Source organism: Melanotaenia boesemani, chromosome 6 (genome assembly GCF_017639745.1).
Source record: "Melanotaenia boesemani isolate fMelBoe1 chromosome 6, fMelBoe1.pri, whole genome shotgun sequence".
Classification (NCBI taxonomy): Eukaryota; Metazoa; Chordata; class Actinopteri; order Atheriniformes; family Melanotaeniidae; genus Melanotaenia; species Melanotaenia boesemani.
The window spans coordinates 21,523,374-21,549,834 of NC_055687.1; the positions used below are offsets into that span (position 1 = coordinate 21,523,374).

Sequence of the window (26,461 nt, forward strand, 5' to 3'; positions counted from 1 at the left end):
ACAATGTTTTCTAACTAACAAGATTAACTGGTAACAGGCCAATAACTGTATAAAATGAGCATCTTATAGAAGGAGAGCCTGTCAAAAATAAAGACTGACAAAGTACAATGTGGTTTTGGGATCAGACATATTAAAATTTCAAACTCTTGGGATCAAGAAAAAAAATATTTTTAGAAATCATAAACACTGTGCCATACATACTAAAAAAAGAAGGATAACATCTCGTGGTATCAGTATTCAGTTCAAAGTTTGCTTCACTGATGGCATGAGGGTGCATTAGTACTTATGGAACTAACAACATGCACATCTAGAAAGACAACATCAATGTTGAAAGGTATAAAAGTTTTAGAGCAATGTATGCTCCCATCCAGATGACATGTTTTCAAGGAAGGACTTGCATATTTCAGCAAGACAATGCTGAACTACAACTTACCTGGCCTTTTATGAGTGTTGCAAATTACAGCTGCACTTATGATCCATTACAAATTAATATTTAAGTATGAAAATGCTACCAAATAAAAATTTTATTTGGCTTAATGTCCTGCTGAAATACATGAGGAACATGGAGTTGGACTCACGTACAATAAACAATGATTGTAGCGTCCTTGATTTTGGAGAAGTGTGTGCCCTTGTTGAAAGCCTCACAGGTGAGCTTCAGCCCGTTGTCCTCCCGCGAGAACAGGTGGGTCATATTGGAGATGGTTGTCACCCCACCATATTCTCCCTGCAGACACACAACACATATAACAGTTCAGTTGGGGGACAGACAGACTTGCTTTCGTGTCCTCAGCTGTAGAAGAGAGGGGAAAAAACCTGCGAAAAACAAGCCTTAGTGGCTTGTCTTGGTGAATACAGATGGCAAATTAGCTGCTGTAATAAGTGATGTTGTGCACGGTCTGTGATAAATAAGCATATTCATCTGACTCTCCTGCTTTGTACCCTGTTATAAATTGAGCACAGTGTCATTTTGCACCTGCCTGATAGTGGTCATGCCTATGCAGCACATCTGGTTATTAAAGCCATTATTGTGGTGATTACGGTAAAAGCCACAGTCAGAAAGACTAACAAAGACGCTGAACAGAAGCGTCATTCTTCATTAACCTCACACTGTTTCAAATGCATTAAAGCTCACATAAAGCCCACTGAGTGCCTTGTGTAAGATCAAATGAAAACTCTGCTGCCAGATGAATAAAGAGCTTGTTTAATATTACTCATCTTCTGTGTTAGCTTTTATTCACTTTGATCTTATTAACATACACAAAAGAGCAGAAGAGCTGCAGAATACTCTTTTTGGAATGGGCTGAATCATTTGTGAAGCTGCAGCAGGCCTATTCATGGACTGCTTATGGTCATACTGTTTGCTTTCATCTATAAAGGTTCACATGAGGTCAAATTTCATATTGAGGATTCTTTTAATTTAATGGGAGGCATTTTAATAGCTTTTCTTGGCTTCCCTAATGGGAAGCTTAACTGAAGGGAAATGCTTTTTGAGCATTAACATTTTGCTGTTTGTCTAGTGTTTACAAAAAAGGAACATAAACATAGCCTTTTTTAGCATCCTGCTAAAACTGAATGTCATCGTCAGCCGTGTTAAAAACATTGCATTCATTATGTCTTTTGTAATGTGTGCTGCATGAAGTCCTACCTCTTCCCTATATGGAGCAGTGCTGTTGAGCTCCTTATACCCCAACCACCAGCGAATGTCGACAGGAGGATTACTTGAGGAGGCGTAGCAGCTCAGAGTCAACTCCTGCCCTTCAATGGCCTCTAATGAACCTGACAGTGTCAGCTCTGCAGGCTCAACTGATGAAAAGGTGCACATTCACAGGCAAACATCCAAAAACAAGTCAGTAAAAATATCACCCCATGAATAGTAGCTACCAGCTACCTATTCTGATCACAGCAGCAGCGCAACTATTTTAGGATGTGAAACACAGAGCTGTATCAAGGGTGAGCATGAACATCACTTTGAGTGGCAACTTGTTTTCTCTGGGGGTTTTCATTGTGGTTTCTAAAGTCTGCTTCGTTTTAACCAGAGGGGGAGACAGGGCACAATAGCTGCAGGCAATGTGTTGCAGTTCTATAAAGCCTTCAGGGGAATACAAAGGCTGGGGACTGAGCTGACAGGCTTAGGAGGGAGGGTTGTACCGGGTATATTTGTAACTGTTTTGCACATTTTTATTTATCCCACATGAGACATATTGCATACAAAGAAATTACTCATGTCTTGTATGGTAGAAAGGGCATATCCAAGTTTTACCAGGGACTCTTACTCTGTGCCCTGCAGCTTCTGCCAGAGCCTATAGCACAGTCAGGCAGTCACCATCCCTGAATGGATGACTTGGAGGCATGGCAGCGAAGCCTACTGGGAGACTGATGATGAGTGCTGGTGTAACATCAGCTACAAATACACAGCATGAGTAAGATTTTTCTGAAAGGGCCGATCCAAATCATATTTATATAAAATAGTGGCTCAATCAGGCAGTTTTTAAAGCTCAGACTTACACTTGCTCTGTGGGGGAAAGCAGGGTATTGTCAGACTTAATCCAACAAGGTTGATTAATATTTACTCTGTATTTGTTTTTAGTTGCTATAATAAACATTTTATATTCTGAGAGAAAAGTATAATCTAATAACCATGGCTGTTACTGTTGCTCAAAGTGTAGCCTTTAGTGTTTCAGGATTTTGCATCAAAACCATTTAGTTAAATGATTATAACAGCTATGAAAGAGTATGCAGCAATACTAATTTGGAGGCAGATAAAAATATGGGCTGCAGCCATAAAAACTATTAGTTTCATTAATGATATTAACATTAGAGTTTTTAGCTGACACAGTAAGACTTATTCTGTTCCCCTTCCTTGTGTCTATGTCTTTAATAATCCATATTCAGCAATTCCTGCCAGGGCTTTTTGTGCATATGTTTCAGCATTACATGTTATATTATGCACCATTGTCACTCACAGAACACAGTCATTACACGGGTGACAGACAGAGGTGACAAGGACACCATATTGAAGCTTTCACAGCACAGCTCGGCCTGGTTGTCTGCAGGGGTGATCTTCAGTTTGAGGACACTTCTGGCTTTCTGGGATGAAATGTCCTCTTCCCAGGTTGTGGAGAGAACCTCTCCATTCTAACAGATGAATAGTGAGATTAAAAAAGATAGCACTTTTGGTGCAATCAGTATAAAAAATATAGATACACAGAAATAGAATGGGATGCTTAGGCTGTAATTTATCTATTTATTTACTTTTAAAATGCTGGCATGTCTTTTTAAAAGTATTTTAACAGATAGTGCAGAAGATTTACCTTGGTCCATCTGAGACTAGCTAAGGGGTTTCCACTCTGAGACTCACACTCCAACACAAGTATTCTCCCTGCTCGGACTTCATCTTTACTCAGACCTGCAATAACTGGAGGCTGGGGTGGGACTGTCAGGAAATAAGAGTCAAAAGCAAAAACTGTTAAGAAAAAATGGTAAAAGGCAAAAACTGAAGATAAGTGACAAACAAAAAGGGATGTAGCAACTCTCAGAAAGCAATGTATTGAGTGAGAATCAATAAAACAACATAAAGGAAACGATGAGAACACTCTTAGCAATTGAGTGGGGAGTATCCCTATTTGTTGAGACTGTGCCAATAAATTGGTCATATTCAACATGACTGTGGGTAAGAGGTCCAGATCTGATGAAAGCATTAAGTATTAAGAGAGCAGTGAGCTGGATCTAGTCCATAAAGCAAAATAACAGATGTTCAAACAGTAATAGGCAACGCGAAATATGAATAAATTACAGCCTCCTTGAATAAAATATACGCAGTAAAATAAATTAGAAGAGGATGGGCCTTTGTTATTGCTGCAATCAGTTTCCGAGAGCAGACTGTAGACCCTGAGCCAGCATGACAAATTGCCACCTTGCTAACTATCTGGCTGGGTGAAAATGGCCACCGCGCTGGTTTTGATGGGCTGGCATACTGAGCAAGACTGCAGAGGTGGTCCCAAGTTCTGCAACATTAGCACTTTAGTGGAGAGCACATGTTGTTTAAAACTGAGATAGAGAAGAAGGGAGGCGTGTTTAAATTTATAACTGACTGATTAAAGCAGCAGTAGAGACCTCTTATGTGCCAAAGCTTGCAGTAGATAGAAACAAAATGAAGATGTCTAGTTATCCCGTGGATAATCCAGCAGTTGAAGTGGAAGAAGTGCCAGCAGAGCAGTTCACTTTAATCAACAACATGACTCTAAAGCCTCAATAATCAATTACATCAAACAATCAACAGGGTAGAAAATACAAAATCTACTATAGTAAACACTAGCTGCAGTGTCACACTGTTAGAACATTAAACAATAGCTTGCACTGGTGCATTGCCAAATAAGAGGAGAGGACATTAAATGCAGTAAAAGATAGAGACAGCATGTGTGTCAACTAACCTTCATATGCTCCAGCAACAATTTCATTATATAATGTTGCACAGTTTGTGATAATAATATGAAAGAAAAAGCAAGAGAAACTGGCTTCATTTTCTGCCTCCGTGCACTCTAAATTTAATTTGACCCGATGAGCACAAACGTTACTAGGCTAGTTGTGCAGGATTTATTATCATTAACTGAGGTGGCCCTGGCTTCCCATAGCCTATTAGTTATTATAACGTTGTTAAAAAATTCTTTACCAGAAGCCATTCTGGTATAATGCATCTGAGTTGGTCCAATAATTGGTTGGTGTATTTTGATTAAAATTTGGGCGATGGTCTAAGTGTGTAAATAATTTTAAGTTTATTTAATAAAAGAAACAAACAAAAAATCTAACCTAAAACAGATTACAGGTTGGTATATTATTTTACACAGTAGAAGAAGAAGACAGCTTCCTGCTTTGGTCATATTAATCACAGTTCAACAGGAGCTGCCTTGAGAACTGGATGTTGCCTCTGCTGAATGCTGTTTTGAAGTAGGTGTGACTTTGCTTATTGAATGTTTCTTCTTAGACTGCTAACTCACACTAAGTGCACAAAACTGGATACCTCTGGACCTCCCTGAAGACAGCTGGGTTCTTACGAAGCTGCCTGTGCTTGTACCTACATGAGTGTGTGTTTTGAAGAGAAAAAGAAGAGTTGGCTGCTAGTTTAGACACTCACAGTACACGCTCATGGTCATTGTAGTTACCACAGGTCTGGCAATGGCAGAATTCATGGCACGACACATCAACTCTCTTCCATTGTCTGAACTCAGAGCGGTGACCCTTTGAAAAGAAGACAGATTAAATTACAAGAAGGAACGATAGATCATACTAACATATTTAAATTACTAAACATTTCATCATGGTTATATTTTGGTCATTTTGTCAAGAGCAACTTTCACATGTTCTAAATGTGTTTTATTACTATTATTATTATTATTATTATTATTATTATTTTAACTGTGTTGAATCAGATAAATGTTTTCAATGATTATTTCGTACTTTCGAAGTACCTTCTGTTGTGTTAAGTTTTCATCCACATAGGGGTGAAGCTAATTTCGTGATAAAAAAGTTTCCCCTAACAACAGAGTTGTTGCACATGTAAGTCAAGTTTGGTTGTGCTCACATATTTTATTTTAACATTGTTATTTCGAGATAACGAGATGATTATCTCGTTAAGATAACAATGACTATTTTTTCATGATAATGGGATCATTTATCTCATTATCTCAAGTAATCAAACTTTGTTCCAATTCCAGTGTGACTGCATCCTATCCCAGCGGTTCCTGGTCCATCACAGGACCAACACAGAGACACAAACATTCTGTCAAACCCAGACTTACTCTTGGTGAGAATTTAACGAGTCAAATCAACCTAACATGCACATCTGGACTGTGGGAGGAAGCCGGGAGAAAACCCATATACACATGGAGAGAACATGCACAGCTAACTATCCTAACCGGGGGTGGGGGGTGGGAGTGTTATAATAAAAGAATATTCAGTAGGTACAATAATGAATTCTATTGGCTTTAATTAAGTGTGTTTGTTGTCTACTGGGATCAGTCTAACTGCTGCAAGACCAGCGATAGAGCTCCTTCACACTTTGGGTGAATTTTGTCACTGAAGGAGCTCTGCAAGGCTGTGTTTGGGAGGGGGGCTTTTCTTCAACATGGATCAGAGCTTAGCCATTATCCTCTTTCCCACCACCTCAACTGGGCCCAAGGGGCATTCTAGTACAGAGCTGAGTGATACAATGTGTACAAAAGCGAGGATGTAGTGATTCATTGCAGTTTTATATCCATATGCCTTCTTTGTCTTAAAAAAAGTTATTTATGTTGAACCAGTGGTGTACTGCTGCTTATTAGGTTAAGTGGCTTCCTTTTTGTTACTGGCTGCATGTTAGGCTTTAACAACATTTTCTCACTTAGATGTGCTGTATTATCTGAAACAAAGACACACAAAAAAACAGAAATATAGAAAAAAACAAAGAATGACACAATAACGAATTTTTATTTAATTAACCTGACCTTATTATCAACAAGTCTGCTTGTTTATGATGCTAATTTGTGCTTCTCTGGCATACTGTTTTGGTCTTTAATGAAATAAGCTGGTAGCAACTGTGATTGAAAATAAGCACAGTTTTAAAGCCTCACCAACAGAGCTGGGCATTTTCGTCAGCACTCTTCGTGATTTGTGACCACATGCTAATTTACCCAGTTCAGTAAATTTAGTCTACTGCATCTGTCTCTGTCTCTCTGTGTGATTTCTCGACGGCTAGCACAATAAATCCAATGGTTGATGATATCTGGAAGAAAGTTGTGGGTTTTCATCAGATGTTTTCTCTAGTCTTTGTTTGAATGTTATAAACAGGAATAGAACCAGTATCTATAACTATTAAATAAATGAAGCAGAGTAGAATCATTAGGAAGAACAAAAGAAATATTCACATGTGTGCTCTACTTTGCTTAAAAGACAAATATAGTTCAAGTCCTTTAAGTAATTTTGGAAGTCTACTATAATGTTTTTTTTTTTTGTTTTGTTTTTTTAATCATTTAAAGGGAATATAAATGGAAATTCATTAATTTCTATACTGAAGGGATAAAAACAAAAATCACTTTGTGAATAACTAGAGGTGTAACTGCATCTGCAGCATAGCATGACGTCACACATCGTCTCTGTGTTGATCTCCAACCCCATGTTTACCAGCTGGTCCAGCTGTGCGTTCATGTACGTTCATGTGAATCGCCGCCTCCTCTCTCCTCTCAGAACCTTCAGTCGTCCCTCTTTATAAAATGCTACATCCAATGAGGAATAGCAGCCTGAAGCAAAATAGCAGGGAGCAGAATGAAACATTTAACCTAAAGACAGCCAGGATCTGACATTACCTCTAAAGAAACAACAGTCGTTGGCAACGAAGTTGTGGAATGAAGGAAGGGACAGAACCCGGATAAATGTTGGCTTTGTATTTCCAAATTGGAGAGCACTACGAGAGCTAAAGGGGCTACAATTTAACCTGGAGCTAGCTCTGCTTCTCCTTGACAGCTGAGTAACAACCTAAACATCACAAGTTACTTCAAGATGTTCCACAACATGGTGATGTTGTTTTGCTCAGTGTGTTTGCACTTTGCATATTTCCATTTAAAGATGAGTTGGGGTTGGGGGGCAGAGGTGAAGGGAGGTGTGGCTCATTGTGACACACTGTGTTGGTCTACAGGCAGTGCACAACAGCAAAACTGGTAGTGAAATGATTTTGCTTTTTGCCTCTTTAATGTACTGCATGGGTGATTATCTTTCAGCTGGCAAAAAGTTCTTTAACTCCAACTGATACAACAACTAACTTCTCATTTCTTAAACAACCATGTTGAAAGACACATCTCGGGGTGGCGAGAAATCAACTACTAAAATTGAGTTAAGAACTGTCACTCTTAGTGAGAATTTACTGAGTCAACTTATTAAAACTGGAAGGATAGTGGGGAAATCTCGTCTTCCAGGAATAAATGTGGTCAGAAAAAAATCCCGAATGATCATAATCTGCGATCATTTAAATGTTTGCTGAAATCAAACTATGTTTAATAGTGACAGTAAGAGCTTTTCCACATGAACAAGTGAAGGGAACTCAAGGGATTGGGACAGAACAGCTGTGTGGCCAAAAGAAACCACTAATCAGTGAGGCAACCCGGAGAAAAAAGGCTTCCATTTGCAAGAGATCATAAAGATTGGACTCTGGAGAAATGGAAGAAGGTCATATGGTTGGATGAGTCCAGATTTACCCTGTTCCAGAGTGATGGGAGCATCGGAGTAAAAAGAGAAGCAGATGAAGTGATGCAGCCATCATGCCTAGTGCAGACTATATCAGCCTGTGGGGGCAGTGCTATGATCTGGGGCTGCTGCAGCTGGTCATTCCAGGTTCAGCAACATTATGTGTCCAAAGAATGATGTCAGCTGATTACCTGAATATACTAAATGACCAGATTATTCCATCAATGGATTTTTTCTTTCCCGATGGCACAGGCACATTCCAAGATGACACCACACCACAGAGTCTAGACCTTAACCTTAACCATTGAGAACAATATGCTGGAGAAGGCTTTAGACAGTAGTTTTACTCTATTATCATCACTACAAGATTTTGGTGAAAAATTAATGCAACACAAAGTTTATAGAAACAGTGTCACAGAGAATGTGTGCCATAATCAAAGCTGGACCTTTTTTTTTTGGTAGCAACTTTTTCTTTGGCCAGGTAGTGCAAATTGAAAAGAAAAAAAAATTGCATTGTGCAACTTTTGAATCTTTTTTTTCTTTTTCTTTTATTGCACCTTACTTGGAAAGATTAATCCCACTGATTAGTCATCTGATTGACCAACCATTTGTTGTGTGATGTCTGCTATCATAGACACTAGGTGGGCATTATACAAATATATTTCACATTTATGAGGACAGGAAAGGGACAAGGTAAGGCATTTCACATATTTGAGAAGCAGCATGGGACTCTGCACATCTATTATAGTCACAAAAATCTGTGTAACAATTTCTGTTTATGTCATCTACATCAGATTTTTAGTTAAATGTCAACTGTAAAAACCACACAAGGCCCACTGCTGTTTATGCTCAGTGTGATTGTGAGGTAGTAGCATCAATATTGCTTAAGACCTCAGCTCTTCTGTAGCAGAGCTGAATAACATTGCAGCTCCTCAGTACCAATGTTATCTAAGAATATGACAAGAGGTTATTATCTCTGACACAGAGGAGACATACAGGATTAAAGTAATCTATGGCCTCGTTTAATGTATAGGCACCTGGTGAACCAGCAAGGATCGGATCTGTCTCGCCACTGGAATGTAATTTCGTGCATTTGACAGAAGCTAATTCAATCGCGCAGTGCCAAGTAACAGTTCGCTGTGTGCTGAAATTCATTGTGCTCACTAAGAAAGATGGAAAAAAAATAGGAGCACACTGAAAATGAGAGAAACAAGAAACTGAGGCCGACTTGGAGAGATTTAGCAGACTGGTGAGGAGAATGAGTCTGGCAGGCGGTTGAACACATACTTTACTTCAGCATGCGTGTTCTGAAGCTTATCCTTTGAGCCAGACATGGTGAAAGACTCTGCACCTGTCAGCTCGACTCCATCTGAAAGACACGATGTGGGGAAGGCACACAATGTGTAAATGTGTTCATGTGAAACAGAAGCATCAGTTTTGTTCTCATGTGGAATAATGAAATATGTAAATATGTTTGTGAGTAGTACAATAAAAATTTGCACCACAGTTTCAACCTGTCTTCAAGTTAAAAATCAAACTGTTGTATTATAATATCAACAGAGAAAACTACAGTTTACTGAATACAACTGAGTTGAAAACCAAGAAAAAAATACACCATAGACCAGCAACCTAACCAAAGAAAAAGAACATTACACTTTCTGCTTCATCTCAATATATGTTTGTCTATTTGTTTATGTGAACGGCTACTGATGCATTCTCTGTACATGTAATTGTAAAGTCATATTGGAAATTCAAATGATCAGGCTACATCCTCCCACACCGAGTCTGTTCCTTTCAACTCTGCTATGCAAGATATATGAAACAAGAAGTCTTTACTGAAACTGTGTTTTATCCCTGCAATGTTTTCATGTTGAAATATTCAGGTTACAGCTTAAAGAGACTGCAGAATGTGGAATATCAAAAAAAAGGCCATTGCCCTTCCTTTCTAGCCTGCCAGCCTGACCATCAATGTCAAATTTAGAGCAACTTGAAAAGGTGACTCACCTTTAAACAGTGTAATTTCAGCCTCAGGCTTTGCATCAGGGGCAACGCAGGTGATGGAGTACTTCTTTCCTGCCACCCAAGGTGTTGCCATGTCCACGATAAAGTAAGGCTTGGAAGGAGGAACTGCATAAGCACAAGCAAAGCTGATTACAAGATGGGTATCGGCTTATGCAAAGATCTGATAATTAGATTGGAAAATTTGTAATGTCATACTATCAACTTTTTAGGGATTTGCTACACTGCAGTCTGACGGTGCATCGTGTTTGAATACAAATTGTAAAGAAGAAGAGATGAAACACAGATGAAACTGTTCCAGTGCTAATCTATCATAGAAAACACCAAACACTTCTTTCCTCACATCACCCCCAAGCTAAATATGCGCTTTCTGGAGTGATCAAAGCAGTCTTCACTTCACTGCTGTTCTACTCTACAATCCTTTTATCTGACCATGAATAGGGATTCCAGAAAAATAAAACAAACAACAACAACATAGCTTTTACCCCAAGGGACCAAAAATTGTTTGGCAGTGACATGAGAAATCTGTCACCAACTAATTATCAAAGACACTCTGCAGATCTGTTAGCTCCTACCAAGACTGCCTATTATATCCTGCACAAACTACAGAAAAACGGTCTATTGTGCCAGCTTTCAGTGAGTGGGTGAGCCTGTAGAATTAGAGAATGGCTACAGTAAAGGTTGTTTTTCTTTTATCAGAGATCAAGTGCAAAGGCTGTCTGAGCTGAGAAACAGAACAGGGAGTTGGTAGGTACAGGAAGGATACCAGAATGTAAGAGAGACATGAAAGACCAGCAGAGGAGGAAACATGGAGATATGTCAAGAATGAAATGTGAGTACAGACAGGAACTGGAAGATAGTTGCATCTGAATTTTGAAATAAACCTTGTGTATGAATGAACAGCTAGGCCTCAATTAAATAAACCAGCCTGCCGTTCAACAGCTCATCTCCACCTTTTTTTCACCCATCAGTCAATATTTATTACCACTAGGAGGAGCTGTTGCAGTGTGCAGAGTCGCACACTGGTTCCAGTCTGCTATTGAGACAGATGAGATGTGGCTGCAGTTTCAAACTGATTTAAAAGAAGCAATTGAATCTGTGTGGACTTTGATGGGTTACCCAGAGCACTGCAGAGCTGTGCGCTGCAATAATGAGATGCATTTGTTTGTTTTCCCCCCCTCCTCTTTCCTGAGAAGATGACTGGGCCATGCATCTATTGACAGCCCCTGCACTCTCAATCTACTCAGGCCCACAATTCACATAGGCACATCACTTGTTGTGCTCGGGGAGTGTCTGGCAGCCAAACAAATCCTAAAATAAGAATAATGATATGTTCACAAATGAGGCAGGCATGTGTCTAATTTTTTTTTTCTTCGTTGGCTAATGCTGGCCTGTTCCTTGCATCTCTCATTCACTCCATCTTCCCTCCCTAGCAGCCTGAGCCACCCTCCCCAAACACTATCCTTCTTGACCACTGCAGTTAAACTGCAGAAGTGTGGAGGAAGGTGTGTTCCAGCTTAGACTGGGACTTTGAGCCCACCATTCATCACATCTACTCTGGCAAATCGTGTGACCCAATCAGCCCAGTCAGGATAAACACACACACCTTCAAACACACACATATACACACACACACACACACATTTGTGCAAATGTGAAAGCACTTGGACAAAAAATAACCAAAAGATTCTATTGACTAGATATGCACTCAGAGAAAAGAATAGAAAACAAGTTTTCCTAACTAACTCATTGTGCTACTTCTTTTTTTACTTGCTAGTCATTTACTTTTTAAAATTCTGCCTCCATGCCTCTCCTTTCCAGCACGATGTCTCATTAAAGTACATATATGAACACAAAAATAGATAGGCAAGGACTTGTTCCTGCAGTTCAGACGACAAACAGTGAGCTGAAAAATTTGTTATATTAGACAAATACAGACGGATGGATAGATAAGGCAGATAAGAAGCAGATTAGCAGACACACATCAATATGCAAAAGCAGCTCTTTCCACCTATTCCTCTCTCTCTTACTCAGTTTACTCTTTTTTCTCCTGTGCACACAAATACCTGAAGATAAACTCAAGTCTACCATTCATACAGATTTGTGCACTTAACCATGCTATTGAATTGTGCAAGCGTTTCTTCTCACCTCACTTTCAAAACAGGCAGGAGTCTGTGTGTGTGTGTGTGTGTGGTCTAACATGTCATACTAACCTGATTCTCTGAATACTGACCAAGGAGATAAACAGTTTTAAAAACTTATCATAAACCATCTGATCTATTATAAAGAATCAGATGGAAAATAATAGAGATTTGACTTCTTAGAAGATAGACACAACTACCTGGTTTTATCTATTGAAGACAAAAAAGAAAAAGGCACACACACGCACACACATGCATGCATGTGTATACTATAGCGTTTTATTGGTGCATGAAAAGACACGTTCATTCTTACAAACAGGCACACAATGTGGGTCTCAGGTGTGAGATCTCTGGCCATGGAAGCCACTGTAACTGTGCTCTTATTTTCAGCAGGGAAGAAGTGGAGCAAGTGTTTAGCAGCTGCAGAAATAAGACCCTCCAATCCCCAACTTTATCACCTTCATCTTTCAGAACACTCCTTGCTATTACATACAGAAACCTAAATTCCCAATGGTCAGCATCCACCTCCAAGTTGGCCATTTATAAAGATTACAAATTAAGGGGCGTAAGAATTTACCACTCAGTATTGGAACCTGATTTTTGCATTAAAGATGCAATTACACCAGTACACAGACCCTTAGGTTGAATGAATGTATCGTAAGCTAGTAAATGACCCAATTATATCATTAACCCTTTGTAGTGGTAACTACAGAGTACACATGTTCAAAAGTATTGTCTTGTACATTAGTCACTTCTGTGGACTTTAGTGAGTCATCTCACACACTACCACCCACTGACCAATAAATAAAATCAGGAATATATCTAAAAAAAAACAACAGCATTGCTTTATATGTTTTTAGGAATAAAATATTGCATGTGAAAAAAAATCAGTTTGTTTAAATATTACATGCACAAAAGGGTTCAGATTAGCTTGAATAAGGTTTTTTTTTTTTTTTTTTTTCGCAGACTCAAAGCAATGTTTTTGCATCAAAGTAAACATAACAGTGGGTCTACTCTGTTACTGCACCAAAATATGTAGTTTCAAACACACTCAAATAGACAATCATCCAGTCCAATCCCTCGATGTCTTGTTCAGTTTGAGCACTAAATGATGCATTTATGTCATAATTGTTGCTTGTGAGGTAAACACACATTAAAGACTGATGAATAAAAATTGCTTAAAATGTTTTAAAATGCACTATTAAATTTAACATCTGAAAATCACTGAAATTCTATAAAAAGGAAGGAACACTGGACAAAAAACGTAGCGTTGGTTAAGCATGGTGGTAGCGCAACACAAATGAACATTCAGGTCAGACCATATTCAAGGACACAAACAACTCAATAAATAAACAGATTAATAAAGAAAAAGTGATATTACAGATGTTTCCCAACTATAATTTAGACACAACTCAGCAAGGTCAAAGATCATTATAACATCCAATGTTTGATTTAATACTAAAGTATTAGTTTATATATATTTAAAGCCATGACAATAGACAGTAAACTCTAATGCAGTTTACTGTAAATTGTGTACAAGACTTGTGCAGCAAAGAATAAAGAACAAGAACTAACAAATGCATTGCTCCCCATGCTATGAGAGACAAGAAATACTTGAGTTCCTAGCAGCAAACCAATCCCACTTTTATAGAAATGGCTTGCCGTCATTTACAATAGAAAATCGTTAAATAAGTGAAATAAATGCTACAAGCTGTATCAGACGGCATTAAATTGTACTGAATCACATCAGACTGACTGAATTGTTCTGTTTAAAATGGAGCTTTCTCAGAATCGTGTCTTACCTCATGTGTCTATACATATTGGACTGACTTATAAAGAAAACATTTACACTCACACACGCATACATACATTAGTTTATGTACCTTATTTATCAATTTAAAACAGAAGTAAAACAAGCCCTTAAGTGTCTCTTTTACTATTTGCAGAAAATCCCCTAATCAGTCTGTCTCTGTAACGTGAATACTGATATCATACCTGTATAATAACACATAGCCCTCTGATGAGGTTATATTTTGGCCAACTGTCAGAACTTTTCATAAACAAGAATGAACACAGTCAGTTGCCATGTTCTACGTTTGCTTGTGCCCCAATTTATATGTTGTTCCATTATTCATAACAGGGAATCAGAAAATGAAGGCTCATTATATACTCTTCAACTGCTAAACTCATTAACTACTGCCAAAACCTTGCCTGAGTCTCGGCTCCTAAAATGTCCCCTAAACTCGAACCAGTACTGATAATAAGCTTACACACATGGACACTCACATGTGCACACACACTCACAAACACATGCATATCTCTGTGAGACCTGACTGAATGAGTAACACAGTCTAAAACCAGAACACATCAAAAACAGTTTTGAGCATTTGCAGGAGGCATCTGCACATGCATGCAACGTTATGAGGGAGAGAGTTGTTCATTAATAGGATTAAATGCTAAAGCTAATGGTATAAACCGAGACACAGGATGTGTCAGGTAGGTGACGGGCACAGTGCGGGGTAAGTTTTAACAGAGGAGGGGGTTTCAGCGGAGGGGGTAGGGGTTGTTATTGTCATGGATTACTCACTACCACTTGATCTGCCTGTAGCAGTAATCCCCTATCTAAGCTCCACAGGAAGGCAAAAACACACAAGAGTTATGTTACAGCAATGGAAATGTCATGAAAACATCTCTTTGTAAGCCCATGGATGGAGCTTATTGACATTTTACCTCTCTATCCAAGCTATTTACTGCCTGTGGTGATCCATCTTGAATTAGCCAGTCATGATACCAATTTTACAACCAGCAATCTCAATTTTGTTTTTCAAATTCCTTCTCTCTCCCCTACAGTAGCTCCTCATAAAGAGTTTATAGTGTTTTGATTTGATGCAAAGCTTGATGGGATATGGCCATGGTTGACTGGCCAGGGGTATGAGGCTTTGGGAGCTGTAGTTGCCTGATGGAGAAGCCGATGGAAAACTCATAAGAGACAGATCTCCTCAAAAATGATGCACAATTTCCAGTCCCAAATCAGCACTAACAGAAGATTGAATTCATCAGCTTATTATCAAGCCTAAGATTATGTCATGTGAATCACTGGAATTGTTGAAGTGGAACAAATGACCCTTTAGGACAAAACTGGAGGAGGCTTTTTAAGTTGGTTGCATCATTCTTTGCCTTTGGCAACAGCTACAACTGTCCAGCATGGACAGGACTTGTATCCCAGCATGTCAGGAACATCCCAGACACAACATGAGAAAAATTCCCACCCATTTTGACCTTTCTGACAAAGCCAAAGGCAGTTATTATGGCTTTGTGTACATGGGCACACATGCAATAGGCATCTCAGAGGTAATAAATGTGGGAGTCGAGCCTGCTGTGGCTGCAGGTGTAGGCCAGCTGTAGGACATGAAACTGCTGCACTGTAGAATAGAGCAAGGCCATTTAAAAGAGACGTCTATGCCTCTCTCTACCCTTTAATACCCACCATCCCTCCCTCCAACCCATTGATGTCAAAAAAACCTGCTCTCTTCCCACAGGAGAGAGAGGCCGCTAGAACTGCCACAGCAAACCCCCTCTGCAACACTCCATGCACTGAGCGTGTGGTAGACAAGGAAAAATTGTGTGATGGGGAGGAGGGGTGGGTTGTAAGTAAATGAACTGTGCCTGGAGAAGAAAGGTTCTTTTAGAGTTAGTCCCTTCCTTACCACATATGGGCCTGCTCCTACTAGCAAGAAGGATGGGAAAGAGTAATACTGCTCGTTATAGAAGGACAGCAGGTGGTCTAGTGTAGGCTTACAATTATATATATTTCAGTCCATGTCTGAGTGGAACTTTTCAATCACCTCTGTAATAATTTATTCTTTGCAAGGAATGGCACATGAATCACCCTCAGGCATGCTAGAGAATCCAGGCTGCACTGTTACTTGGCGTTTTGCAGCTGCTGGTTAAAGCTGAGGGTTAAAGTTGTGGAACTACAGGCACATACTGCCTGAAAACACTTGTTATGGTTCATGTATGCTTGTGGGGAAACCATGAAATTTTTACTGTACAAGGACACACTTTAGCCTCTGATTCAAATGCAACGGCCTTGTCTTAAACAAATCAAAGTTTATCAATAGAAATGAATATTTAACAGCTCTTTATATGCTGATTACTGGTCAAGAGGTCATGTATGTTACAGGAGTACTGAGGATGCTCACTGTGCCTTAAAAAACATGCCATTGTGTTAATCTGAAAAACAAAAAAGCCTCCAGTCTTTTTGTTAACATAGCAGTTTTTATTTATTTATTTGTCTTACTTAGCACGGTCACCCAGGCTGTATTGGAGATGATTGCTTCACTGCTCTCAGATGGGCCAGCTTGACATTCATAGAAGGACTCATCTTCCAGTTGGGCGTTTTCAATCCTAAGATTATACTGCCCTGGAACAGAGGCAGAGAGATGGAGACACATATATTTACAGCATCATGAAGCAGAATACTCAGCTATACTCAGTTACTACCTATATATATATATATATATATATATATATACATGTATATATATATTGAGAGTCTTATTCGGGAAAAAATTCAGGCTGCAGGCATCTAAATTGACATGCAAGTTATTTTGCATGCCTGTATCATTTTGTTTCAGAAGGAGTTTCTAATGTGGTAAATAAAATCCAATCCTTGATTCAAAGCACTGACTGAATAAACTGTATATTAATTGATGCCAGACAGAGCCCCTCATTCTTCATCTCTCCTCTGATGGTGTGGCATGCCAGCATGGTTTGATTTGTTTGATGCACTGCCATAACCTGTGGGGATTAGATGATGCTTGCTGTTGGTTTTCCAGCTCCTGATGGCTCACAGCCTACTAACATGTGGAAAATAGCTTCTTGGTCTGACAACCAATCAGGCCTAAAATGCATCTGTCAAGTAAGGTGGCAAGATAATTAACACCAACCAGAAGCAATTTTCACATCTAAGTTATCAGTGAGTGCAGAAAGAGAAAGACAGACACTGAAGTTATTAATCGTATTCCTCTTTTCTGAAATTATGCACAAACAATACTATCAAGTGGCAGCGAGCGGGTATTTATGGTAGGAGAGATGACAGATGGCTTAAGTGTGATTTGCATGTTTGTCTGTTACTTTCTATTTATTTAATCTAACTTAGAACCTTCAATAGTTAAATACGGGTATATATACTTTGCCATCAAGCCTGCAGTGAAATAAATCTTCACTTATGCAAATCCACATTCGTGCATCAACCCTGTGCAGCTTGAAACTTCATAAGCCATGTAAAAATCTTTTCCATATTTCTGCATAAATATGCCCCAAAACATCATTAGAATCGCATGTCCTTAAAAGTGAAAATTTATTATTCATCATTTGTCACATATTATTTTTTCTTATGGCAATGCACACCTATGGTGTCAGTTTGTGGTGTGGAGTTACTGTGCACCAACAACAAAACAGTTCTGGTGTGTTTCTGAACTGCTCACTTCATCTTCATCCACAAGAGTTCAACGTAATGATGTCAGGATTTTGACTTGGTAATTGTGCCTTTGGATTGCTAATAATAATCAATCATTATTGGCATTATATTATTTAGAGCCAGGGATGTGTCCAGAAAATCTTAGATGGAGGGGTCAGGCAGGAGCACAGACCAGGAGAAGGTTGGCACATGTGAATGAAATCTTAAAGAAAAAAGGTCCCGATTTTAGAAAATAATAAGCCGATCATTACAGACGTCATGTAGTAAATCAAAATTTGTTTAAGCAAACAGCCGATGATGTTTTTTTATTTATTTATTATTTTTTTAAAATAATTGCTTACCCTACATTGTCAGGACTGCATAATATAATAAACTTATACCCAGGTGATAACAAGAAAAACTTCAGATAACAGTGTTTTCTCAGCATTCTTGGCTGTTTCACTTGGCACTGCTGTCACATCTCGGGCTTTTATGACTTTTACATCAATTTAATTAAAGGTAAACGGTTTGGACAGACAAATATCAGCCATGTAGGCAGTTGGAAAGATGATGCTGTATGAATCCTACATCATGATCTAGAACATGGTAGGGCTGTTGCAGATTAGAACAGTAAACACCAATGTCTGTTATCTTGGGAGTCGTGGTTCAAAATGTTTGGGACCCAGGGCATCAGAGCAACATCACATGCTGCATTCACTTGCACATCTGAGGTTTAACCCTGGAAAGGTCCATTTATACTTGTCTAAATTTGAGTGTCTATTCATTGAAGTGGCACCTGAAGTATCAGTCAGATTTTAGGTGTGGCCACACCCTTATCAGGACTGGCAAGCGTTCCTGGCCTCTTGAAGGAACAATGAAAGCATTTTTTTCAAAATATTTGAAAATTAAACTTGCAGGTTTAAATTGTTGATCTATGACAATAGATTTGAATATTGAATTTTTGTTTTTATTGAAATCCAGCAGTATCTTATGGAAAGCCTCATGCAGTTTAACATGGTCATGCCGTTTATTTTTCTTTCCCAGAAATCTCTCACATTCTTTTGTGCTTAGTGCTTTGGCTGTAATTAAAAAAAACAAGAATAAGCTATCAATACGGTCTACACAATGTGATAGCTGTGAAAACATCTGACAGTTCTTTATCACGTTCACTTTCCTTCCTATCGTTACAAGATTACATGCTCAAGGGTAAAGGATATTTGAAAACTTTTCAAGGTTTACATGGAGTTTTTTTCTTGGTTTAAAAAAAAAAAGAGAAAACAATCTCATGTTGTAATGAAATTTCATGGTTTAGCAATTAATTAAAGTTTTGTTAATAGTTACTTGATATTAATTATGGGAAATATTCAGAACTGGATGTTTGTATGTCCATTAGTAATTCAATTTTTGCCTGACTGACTGGCTTCAGGCCAGGTGCTACAATTAAATTATTGCATGTGGGTCAATTATTGAAAATAAATTAAGAAAGACATACTTCATGCTCAAAAAGCCTTGAACAAGCTGTTTTATTGGCTCATCTGTGCTGTTAGTCGGTAAGAGTTGTTAGTTTAAACTGCCTGAAATCCCACAGTAGAGCTGGACTCATGTCACTTCACATTTACATTATTTCTTTAGCTTGGGGAAACTAAGTGCACTCCATTTATAATAAGTGTGTGTTGAATCAGAGCTGCCCATTCTTGTGTCTGTGAATGCGTGATTTCAGACTTTTTCAAGCACCAATAAACATTGCTGATGGTGACAATCAGTGAAAACTGGTGGCCTATTGAGTGCATTCAAGTGTCATCCTAAATGACTTTACTCTTTCTGTGCTGTGTAAAGTGATTGCAAACATCAGACTACAGTCTGCAGTTTCTTTTCCTGAAAAGTCCACCTGTACTGATGGGTATTTTATTTATGAGTGAGGACTTGGCAGCTCATGTGTGCTTGTGGTTTTTAATTTCATCAATACAGGTTCTTATTTTGGTGTTCAGATGTAAAAGGTATTATGTATCTACTGTAATGCTTCCTGTGATTTCTACCCTGACCATCAGAGATAAGAGAAATACTTTTCCTGTTAGATATGTTTTTCATGTAAACTCTGCCCATTAATACGTATGTGTGCACATATGTGCACAGACTATGTATCAGCGTGCATATGTCATTGGTGGTCTCACTGCGCAACAGTGAAGTGCAGCTTGTCTAGTTGCGGGCTGATCAGGAACAGATGCTCTTCTCCTACTCAGGATTACCTTCTAATTGGCTATTACTTTTTATAGACTGGTGCACATTCTGCAACACACTTTATTTTCTGCCACATTTCACTGATTAGCTGACACTTCCATTGCTTTAATTTCTTGTTAGTTTTTTTCCGTCTTCGATTGTGAGTGACAGGATAAGGGGGATGTGTAGAGGCTGTTGATGATCATATATTACACCACCTTGCACCATTTTATTTACAGCCTAAGCTTCCTGAAATGTCTGTGTTGCTTTATTACAGCACTTTGACACCATAGCAACATATATATCTCCTTTACTTTTAAAGTAGCCCCCACTGAGCTGTGATATTTGATGGTTATGATTAAATAGTGGCATTTCATGACTGAAACTGTGTGAACTTTAATCCACAAGAAAGAAAGTAAATGTTTTATCATCTACTAACTATTATGTTGCCTTCTACAGTTAATTTTACCTTTAATGTTTTCTTTCCAAACATGACACATTATTTAAATATTTCCACAGTTGGGCATGTCTATTAGTTTTCCTTTTCTTGGACAAATAACCTAAATTCCTAATTCATCAGTACATCAGTGCAGACTTACTCTATTGTCTTTTTGTGGTGCTTTTATCAAACACATTTATTTTTTCCAGACAGGTCCATTGGTTTCCAGACCATATTTCTTGACTATCCCTGTTTACCTTTGAGTTTTCCAGTCATGCTGTAGCGTGAATAGCCTGGCAGACTTCTCTCCGGTCCCAAAACGAGGCCATCTTTCACCCACTGCACGGTCCCTGAGGGCCGCAACACTTCACACTTCAATTCAGCTGTGGCTCCCATCCGCACAGTAAGGTTCCTGGGCTCATGCCTGAAGGCCTGCTGAGCCTGCATGCCTGGAGGCATAAAACGTAGAAAAAGGACATAAGTTGAAGTGCTGCAGAAAAGGAATGTGAGTTAATGTAAAAAGATGGAAATGAATAAGGACATGTTGTGTTTAGGAGTGTTATGAAGGAAATAAATGAAGTAGAGAGGGCATGACATAAACATACACCACAGGGAAGCAGTCCTATAGTCTTTTCTCTGAGAAGGCACCCTATTGTGTGTGGCCACATTATTCATCCTGGCATATGTTTTATTGATGCAAAACTGCAGTGATACGGCCCTGAAAATGAGTCAATAATGTAATTACTGCAAATTAAATCTCCCTTCAGCCATGCAGATAGAGTATGGGGAGGAATTAAAAAAGCATGGGGGTATCAGAGACCTTGTTCACCTGCATTTTTTTCTTCAATGTCGATGTCCCAGTAGCCAATACCTCCTGGGAAGAGTAATGATTATCACTTTAATCCCCCTTGTTTGTCAAAGGTGGTGTTGGCCATCCTTCAGCCAGGCAGTGAGGGGAAATTCTGTGGTTCAGTGCGCTTAAATCACAGTAGTAACCTTAAAGCAGACCACCTATCAGCCCTTAATGCTGGAGCTAGGATTATATGGTTATTATACACCGGCGTTATGAATAAATTCAGTTCAAGGAGCCCAGTCCAAATGCTTGCTCCAATATGTGCCTAATTTGAAAGCATGATTCTTGTTTAAACAATGCCCCACAGAGAAGCCAGCCTGATTCCATTGGGTTGCTTAAATCTTGACCTTCATTGAAGCAGTGACCAAGTTGTTTGTGAAGTGCATGCTCTGTTGCATCTGACAACATGAGTGAGAGGCAGAGCTCTCAGATCAAGGCTGAACCAGTCACCTCACGTCAAATATGAAGGGCAAGATTGGCCATTACAGAGGATGCATACAAACAACTAAACACGGGAGTGTATTTGCATACAGTTTACATAAATGAATACTCAACAATGATCCACAATGGCTGCAGTTTTCTGATACATAATATAGAAATAAGCCATATCAACATGCAGTGATAAGACTTAATTGTTAAGTGAAAAGTGGTCCAACTTTATATATGATAAAAAATATATACTGTATATAATAATAAAATAATTATTTTAAAAAAAATCATACGTATTGCTAAATATATTACAGTTAAAGTTTCAGCCTGAAACAGTGTTTTAACCTGCTGAACCTTCTCTAGTTGTTCAAAGGTCTCAGTTTTTCTCTGTCCTCTGTGCTCCCTGTACCTCCCTGTCTGAGGTAAAATTAGCCCCATTTTCCTTGAAAAGGTTGTGTTTAAAGTATGTAAGTGGCATTCCTGATGATCCATGGTTAAATTTTCTAAAAGCTAATGTAAGGCACAGGACATAATCCTTTACATTTATCCTGTTGATTTTTTTTTCTCTTTTACTTGGGAGTCTTAACTGTTTTTTTCATTTTAATTCCATTGTTGGAAATGAAGTTACATTTTTCACATCTATAAGGGCCAGTGTGGGAAAAATGCACTACTTAGCTGTACATCATAGGAATATTGCAGTTATATGGTGGACCCACATTAACACTGTCCTCTATTTAAACTGTACCTTAGTGAAAGTGCAATTACACTTTATTCAAACCAAAGTTGTAGTTTCTTTTAGTGCACTTTCACATCTTAACCTGACTTCATGGTGTTTTCTATCAAAGTCAAGTGCTTATCAAAAGAAAAAGTAAATGATTTTCTTTGACTATTTATGTCTTTCTCCATCTGCCTTCGTGTTTTCCATCACTCCTTTTGACAGAAACTCCCTCGTGTTGTAAACTTTCCTCCATTCTGCCCTTAGTTTAACTGTTATCTGGTTTTTCAACAGGTTCTTGTGTATTTATAGTACAGCCCTTTTGTTTAATTGTTTTCTGCTTTTCTGTGTTCCTCGCACCACGCTTTCCAATATTTTTAGGTTTTGCCTTTTTAATTTCTTTGTACCTTTTTTGTCTTTACTGTGTATTTTTACCTTGGCATGTTCCCTGTTCTTTGTTTTCCAGATTGAATTTTCTGCTTTTTTTTCTTTTCACTTCAGCTAAAGCTTTTTCTAAACCTGCCAGTGCCTTGTGCGTTTGTGTCCTTCTTGTCTTTTCAATGAACACTTGCATAGCAACTTGAACTCCTTTTACCCTCAAGCATGTACACACAAACTTTTTTTATCTTAAAAGCAAAAGAAGTTAATAGCGCAACAAGAAATGCAATTGTTTCCTGCTTGCAGTCACAACCTCTTTTTTTCTCCTGGTCAGGTGATCTAATGAAGTGACATTTATGCCTTCAAGCTGTTGGAAGCAGCTGAAATAAAAGGGAAGTATGTTAAATGCAATAGTCATTACTGTGCAACTGCTTAGCTTAAAGTTTGAGCATTATTTTACAAATGTAGCAGAGGAATGTTTTTGACGACTGGTCCACACTCCAGACCACTTGGTGGCAGTAATGCACCAGTTCGTTTTTGCCAACCACCAAAAAGCATCAGGAAGAAGAACAACTGCGGGACAGAGATCAGGGTTTACCAAATCAAACCGCACCAAAGAGAGAGAAAGATAAGGAGACGGAGAAACAGATTTCTGATGAAACAAGACAGATAACTTGTTGTTGGTTTCACAGTAAATGTGTTTTCTTATTACATTCCCTCATGTCAGTAAGCAGTCCAGTTTTTTCGTGACTTGGAGAAACACCAAGTACCTACGGCTCAAGTATTTTTCTACATTATAAAAAACAAAACCTAGTTTTACCCTGTATGGGACGTTATGAGCCGTTTTTTTTTTACACACAAACTCACGTTTTTTGAAGAAATGAAAAAAAAAAAAAATAAATAAAAGATGAAAGAAAATACAAATTGTATCAACAGTATAGGTGATTTTCATCACATTAAGTAATACTATGTCGTTTACAGCTCAGTAAACACATTTTAGGGTGCACTACCCCTTTAATTGTTATGCTGTATTTATAGCTTCTTACTGTCTTATCTTTATTTGTTTGAATTTTTTAAACTGGTAGCTATTAGCTAACTTTCGTACAATCGGGTGATTGTACAATGTTCCTGTCCAATAAACAATAGGATGAATGAAAAAAAAAAATTAAATGCTTATCAGTTGTAGTCACATTTTAGTCATTTCTAAGTTTTTAGTCTAGATTTAGTCAAATAAAAAAGTATTCTTTTAACAAATAATTTAGGTCAATAATACGTATTAAAAAGTGAAATCAAGGTTGACAGGTTATAACAAGTTTTGCAATTCATAAAACAAGTTAACCTTAAAACTTTTGCATAATAACCAGATCCTTTACCAGATTGACAGCTTTAGCAGAGACTTTCCCATCAACAGGGATGCAATGCTGCCGTGCTGTACTTTACTGCTGTTGGGCAAAAACCTTTTATTTCTACATTTCAACTTTTGTCTGGTTTTTATCTGATGTCTCAGAATTGACATCATACAAAAATTTCACAAGAAAAGCAGATCTATGAGTTCAACATATAGCAATACACTGTGGCCTTTTTGTTTGGTTATTTTTTATCAATGATTCCTAAATTAAAAGGAATGGTTTTAGACTTAGAAGGTTTCCCAACCAACAGCAAATACTTTCTGATCTACTTAGGGTGACAGATAAACTGGAACCTGTGGAATCAGTTACTCCAAAAAAAGCAAACAGCAACAACATCCTTATTTTGGTAACTGTGGATTTATTTCTGAGAATTTTCTGAAGTGCAATACTCCACCCTAAACATACACATGCCCAAAATGTGAGCAAAGGATGAGGAACACATGCTCAACTTGACCTGGTCTGCCAGTGAAATTATGATGGATTATAGTTAAAATATGTCCACATATTATTTCCTCGCCTCCAAACTCTAAACCCCTTCGTCAATGCTGCCGCCATGATTAATTTATGAATGAATGAACTGCTTGTCTGTGTGGGTGCTGCACGTCTGGTGGTGGGCGTGGCCAAGGCGCAGCAGCATTGCTGACTGACAGATCGCTCTTATAATAGGCAGAAATGTTGTGCATTCTTAATCAGCTCTTGCACATTTTCTTCTTGTCTCCTCTCGTCAATGAAATCACAAATGTCTCGTCATGTTTTAATCATCAGAGCCATTTTTAGCTCTTCACCGTCTCGTTATTGTCATTACAAAAAGGTTTGTCAACGAAATAATTTCGTCATTGTCATCGTTGACGAAAACAACACTGGGCCTAGCAAAAGACCCTTTTTGAAGGAGATGGAAAAAGAGGCAATAAAGTCAACAACACAAATTAAATTTAAAATAAAGAATTTAAACACCAGATTAAGTAAACAAATTTACAAGATATTTACAAAGACACAGAGAAAAGACTCAAATACACACCCAGGCAGCCAACAGGACGGGTTAGCAATCTGGGGGCAGTAACATTGCTCTTTAAAGAGGTCCATGATAAAAGCTTTAAAAGCTACTTTAGAGACGATAGCGTCTAGTCTTAATCAGTCATTCCAGTCTGGCCGCAGCAGACTGAAAGGACAACAAGAGGATTTGGTTTTAGGTACCATCAATAAACTCAAGTTTGCAGAGCAAGTGTTGTACGCAGGAGATTACTTGTGCAAAAGCTGAAACAGGTAAGGAGGAGGTCAAACCTAAAAGTGTTATGTACAGTATATTAACATAAACCAGTGGGTTTGTAATGATGGTGATTAAAATATAGAGTGCAGTGGTATGTTCTGAAAGGAGCATTTGTTACAGAGAGGATGGCAGAGTTGTAGAGGACATCAAATTTTTATAAAAAGCTCTTACATGCTGATCTGTAAAGGACATTTGAACAGTCAGACATGGGGAAAATAATCATTTGAATCTGTGTAAGTCAGAAGAAGTCAGCATATAGAAGAAGCTCATTTTTTATTTAACCTTGGACTGTAATTTATCAGTGTGGTTTTGAAAGGACAGAGTGTTTAGGCAGATCTCCAAATATTAATACTCAGTAACCTGGTTTAGAGGTGTCCCATCAAGTGTTAACATATATAGACTGCCAAGATTTCCAAAATGCAAAGGAAAATTTCAGGAAACAATATATATATATATATATATATATATATATATATGTAGATAGGTATTTGATCATGTTGATAAGAAATATTATTATAACAGCTTCTTGAAACTGACAGATGAACATCAGTTGTTGATGTGGAAGTGCAGTTTATAACACAAATAGGATAATTTGTTACAACCTATTGGGAATACAAATTGGTGCAGTAGAATGGCTTTTCAATAAGCTGGGAGGCTAATTTAGGAACCTTCCAAAGCCAAAACCCTTGTCTTTGAATTTTTTTTTTACATTCATTCTCTGTATCGCTTGGTCCATTAAGGGGCGCGGGTAAGCTGGAGCCTATGCCAGCACATATGGACAAACAACCATCCACACTCGCACTCACTCCTAGGGAAAATTTTAGAGTAATTAATTAACCTAACATGCATGTCTTTGGACGGTGGGAAGAAGTCAGAGTACCTGGAGGAAACCCGCACGGGGAGAACATGCAAACTCCACACA

General features: G+C 38.3%; 1 protein-coding gene across 1 annotated transcript in view; it reads right to left on the reverse strand.

Annotated features, from left to right (window-relative positions):
* Positions 1-20,947, reverse strand: part of nphs1 (NPHS1 adhesion molecule, nephrin) — a 33,676-nt gene extending 12,729 nt beyond the window's left edge. The window contains exons 1-9 of the mRNA XM_041987534.1: positions 20,746-20,947; positions 16,672-16,794; positions 10,216-10,338; positions 9,499-9,580; positions 5,132-5,235; positions 3,312-3,433; positions 2,964-3,135; positions 1,646-1,803; positions 583-724 (exon numbers count right to left, since the gene is read on the reverse strand). Coding sequence (XP_041843468.1) covers positions 583-724; positions 1,646-1,803; positions 2,964-3,135; positions 3,312-3,433; positions 5,132-5,235; positions 9,499-9,580; positions 10,216-10,338; positions 16,672-16,794; positions 20,746-20,947 — 1,228 coding nt within the window. The remainder of the gene's footprint in view (positions 1-582; positions 725-1,645; positions 1,804-2,963; positions 3,136-3,311; positions 3,434-5,131; positions 5,236-9,498; positions 9,581-10,215; positions 10,339-16,671; positions 16,795-20,745) is intronic.
* Positions 20,948-26,461: the final 5,514 nt, after the last annotated feature.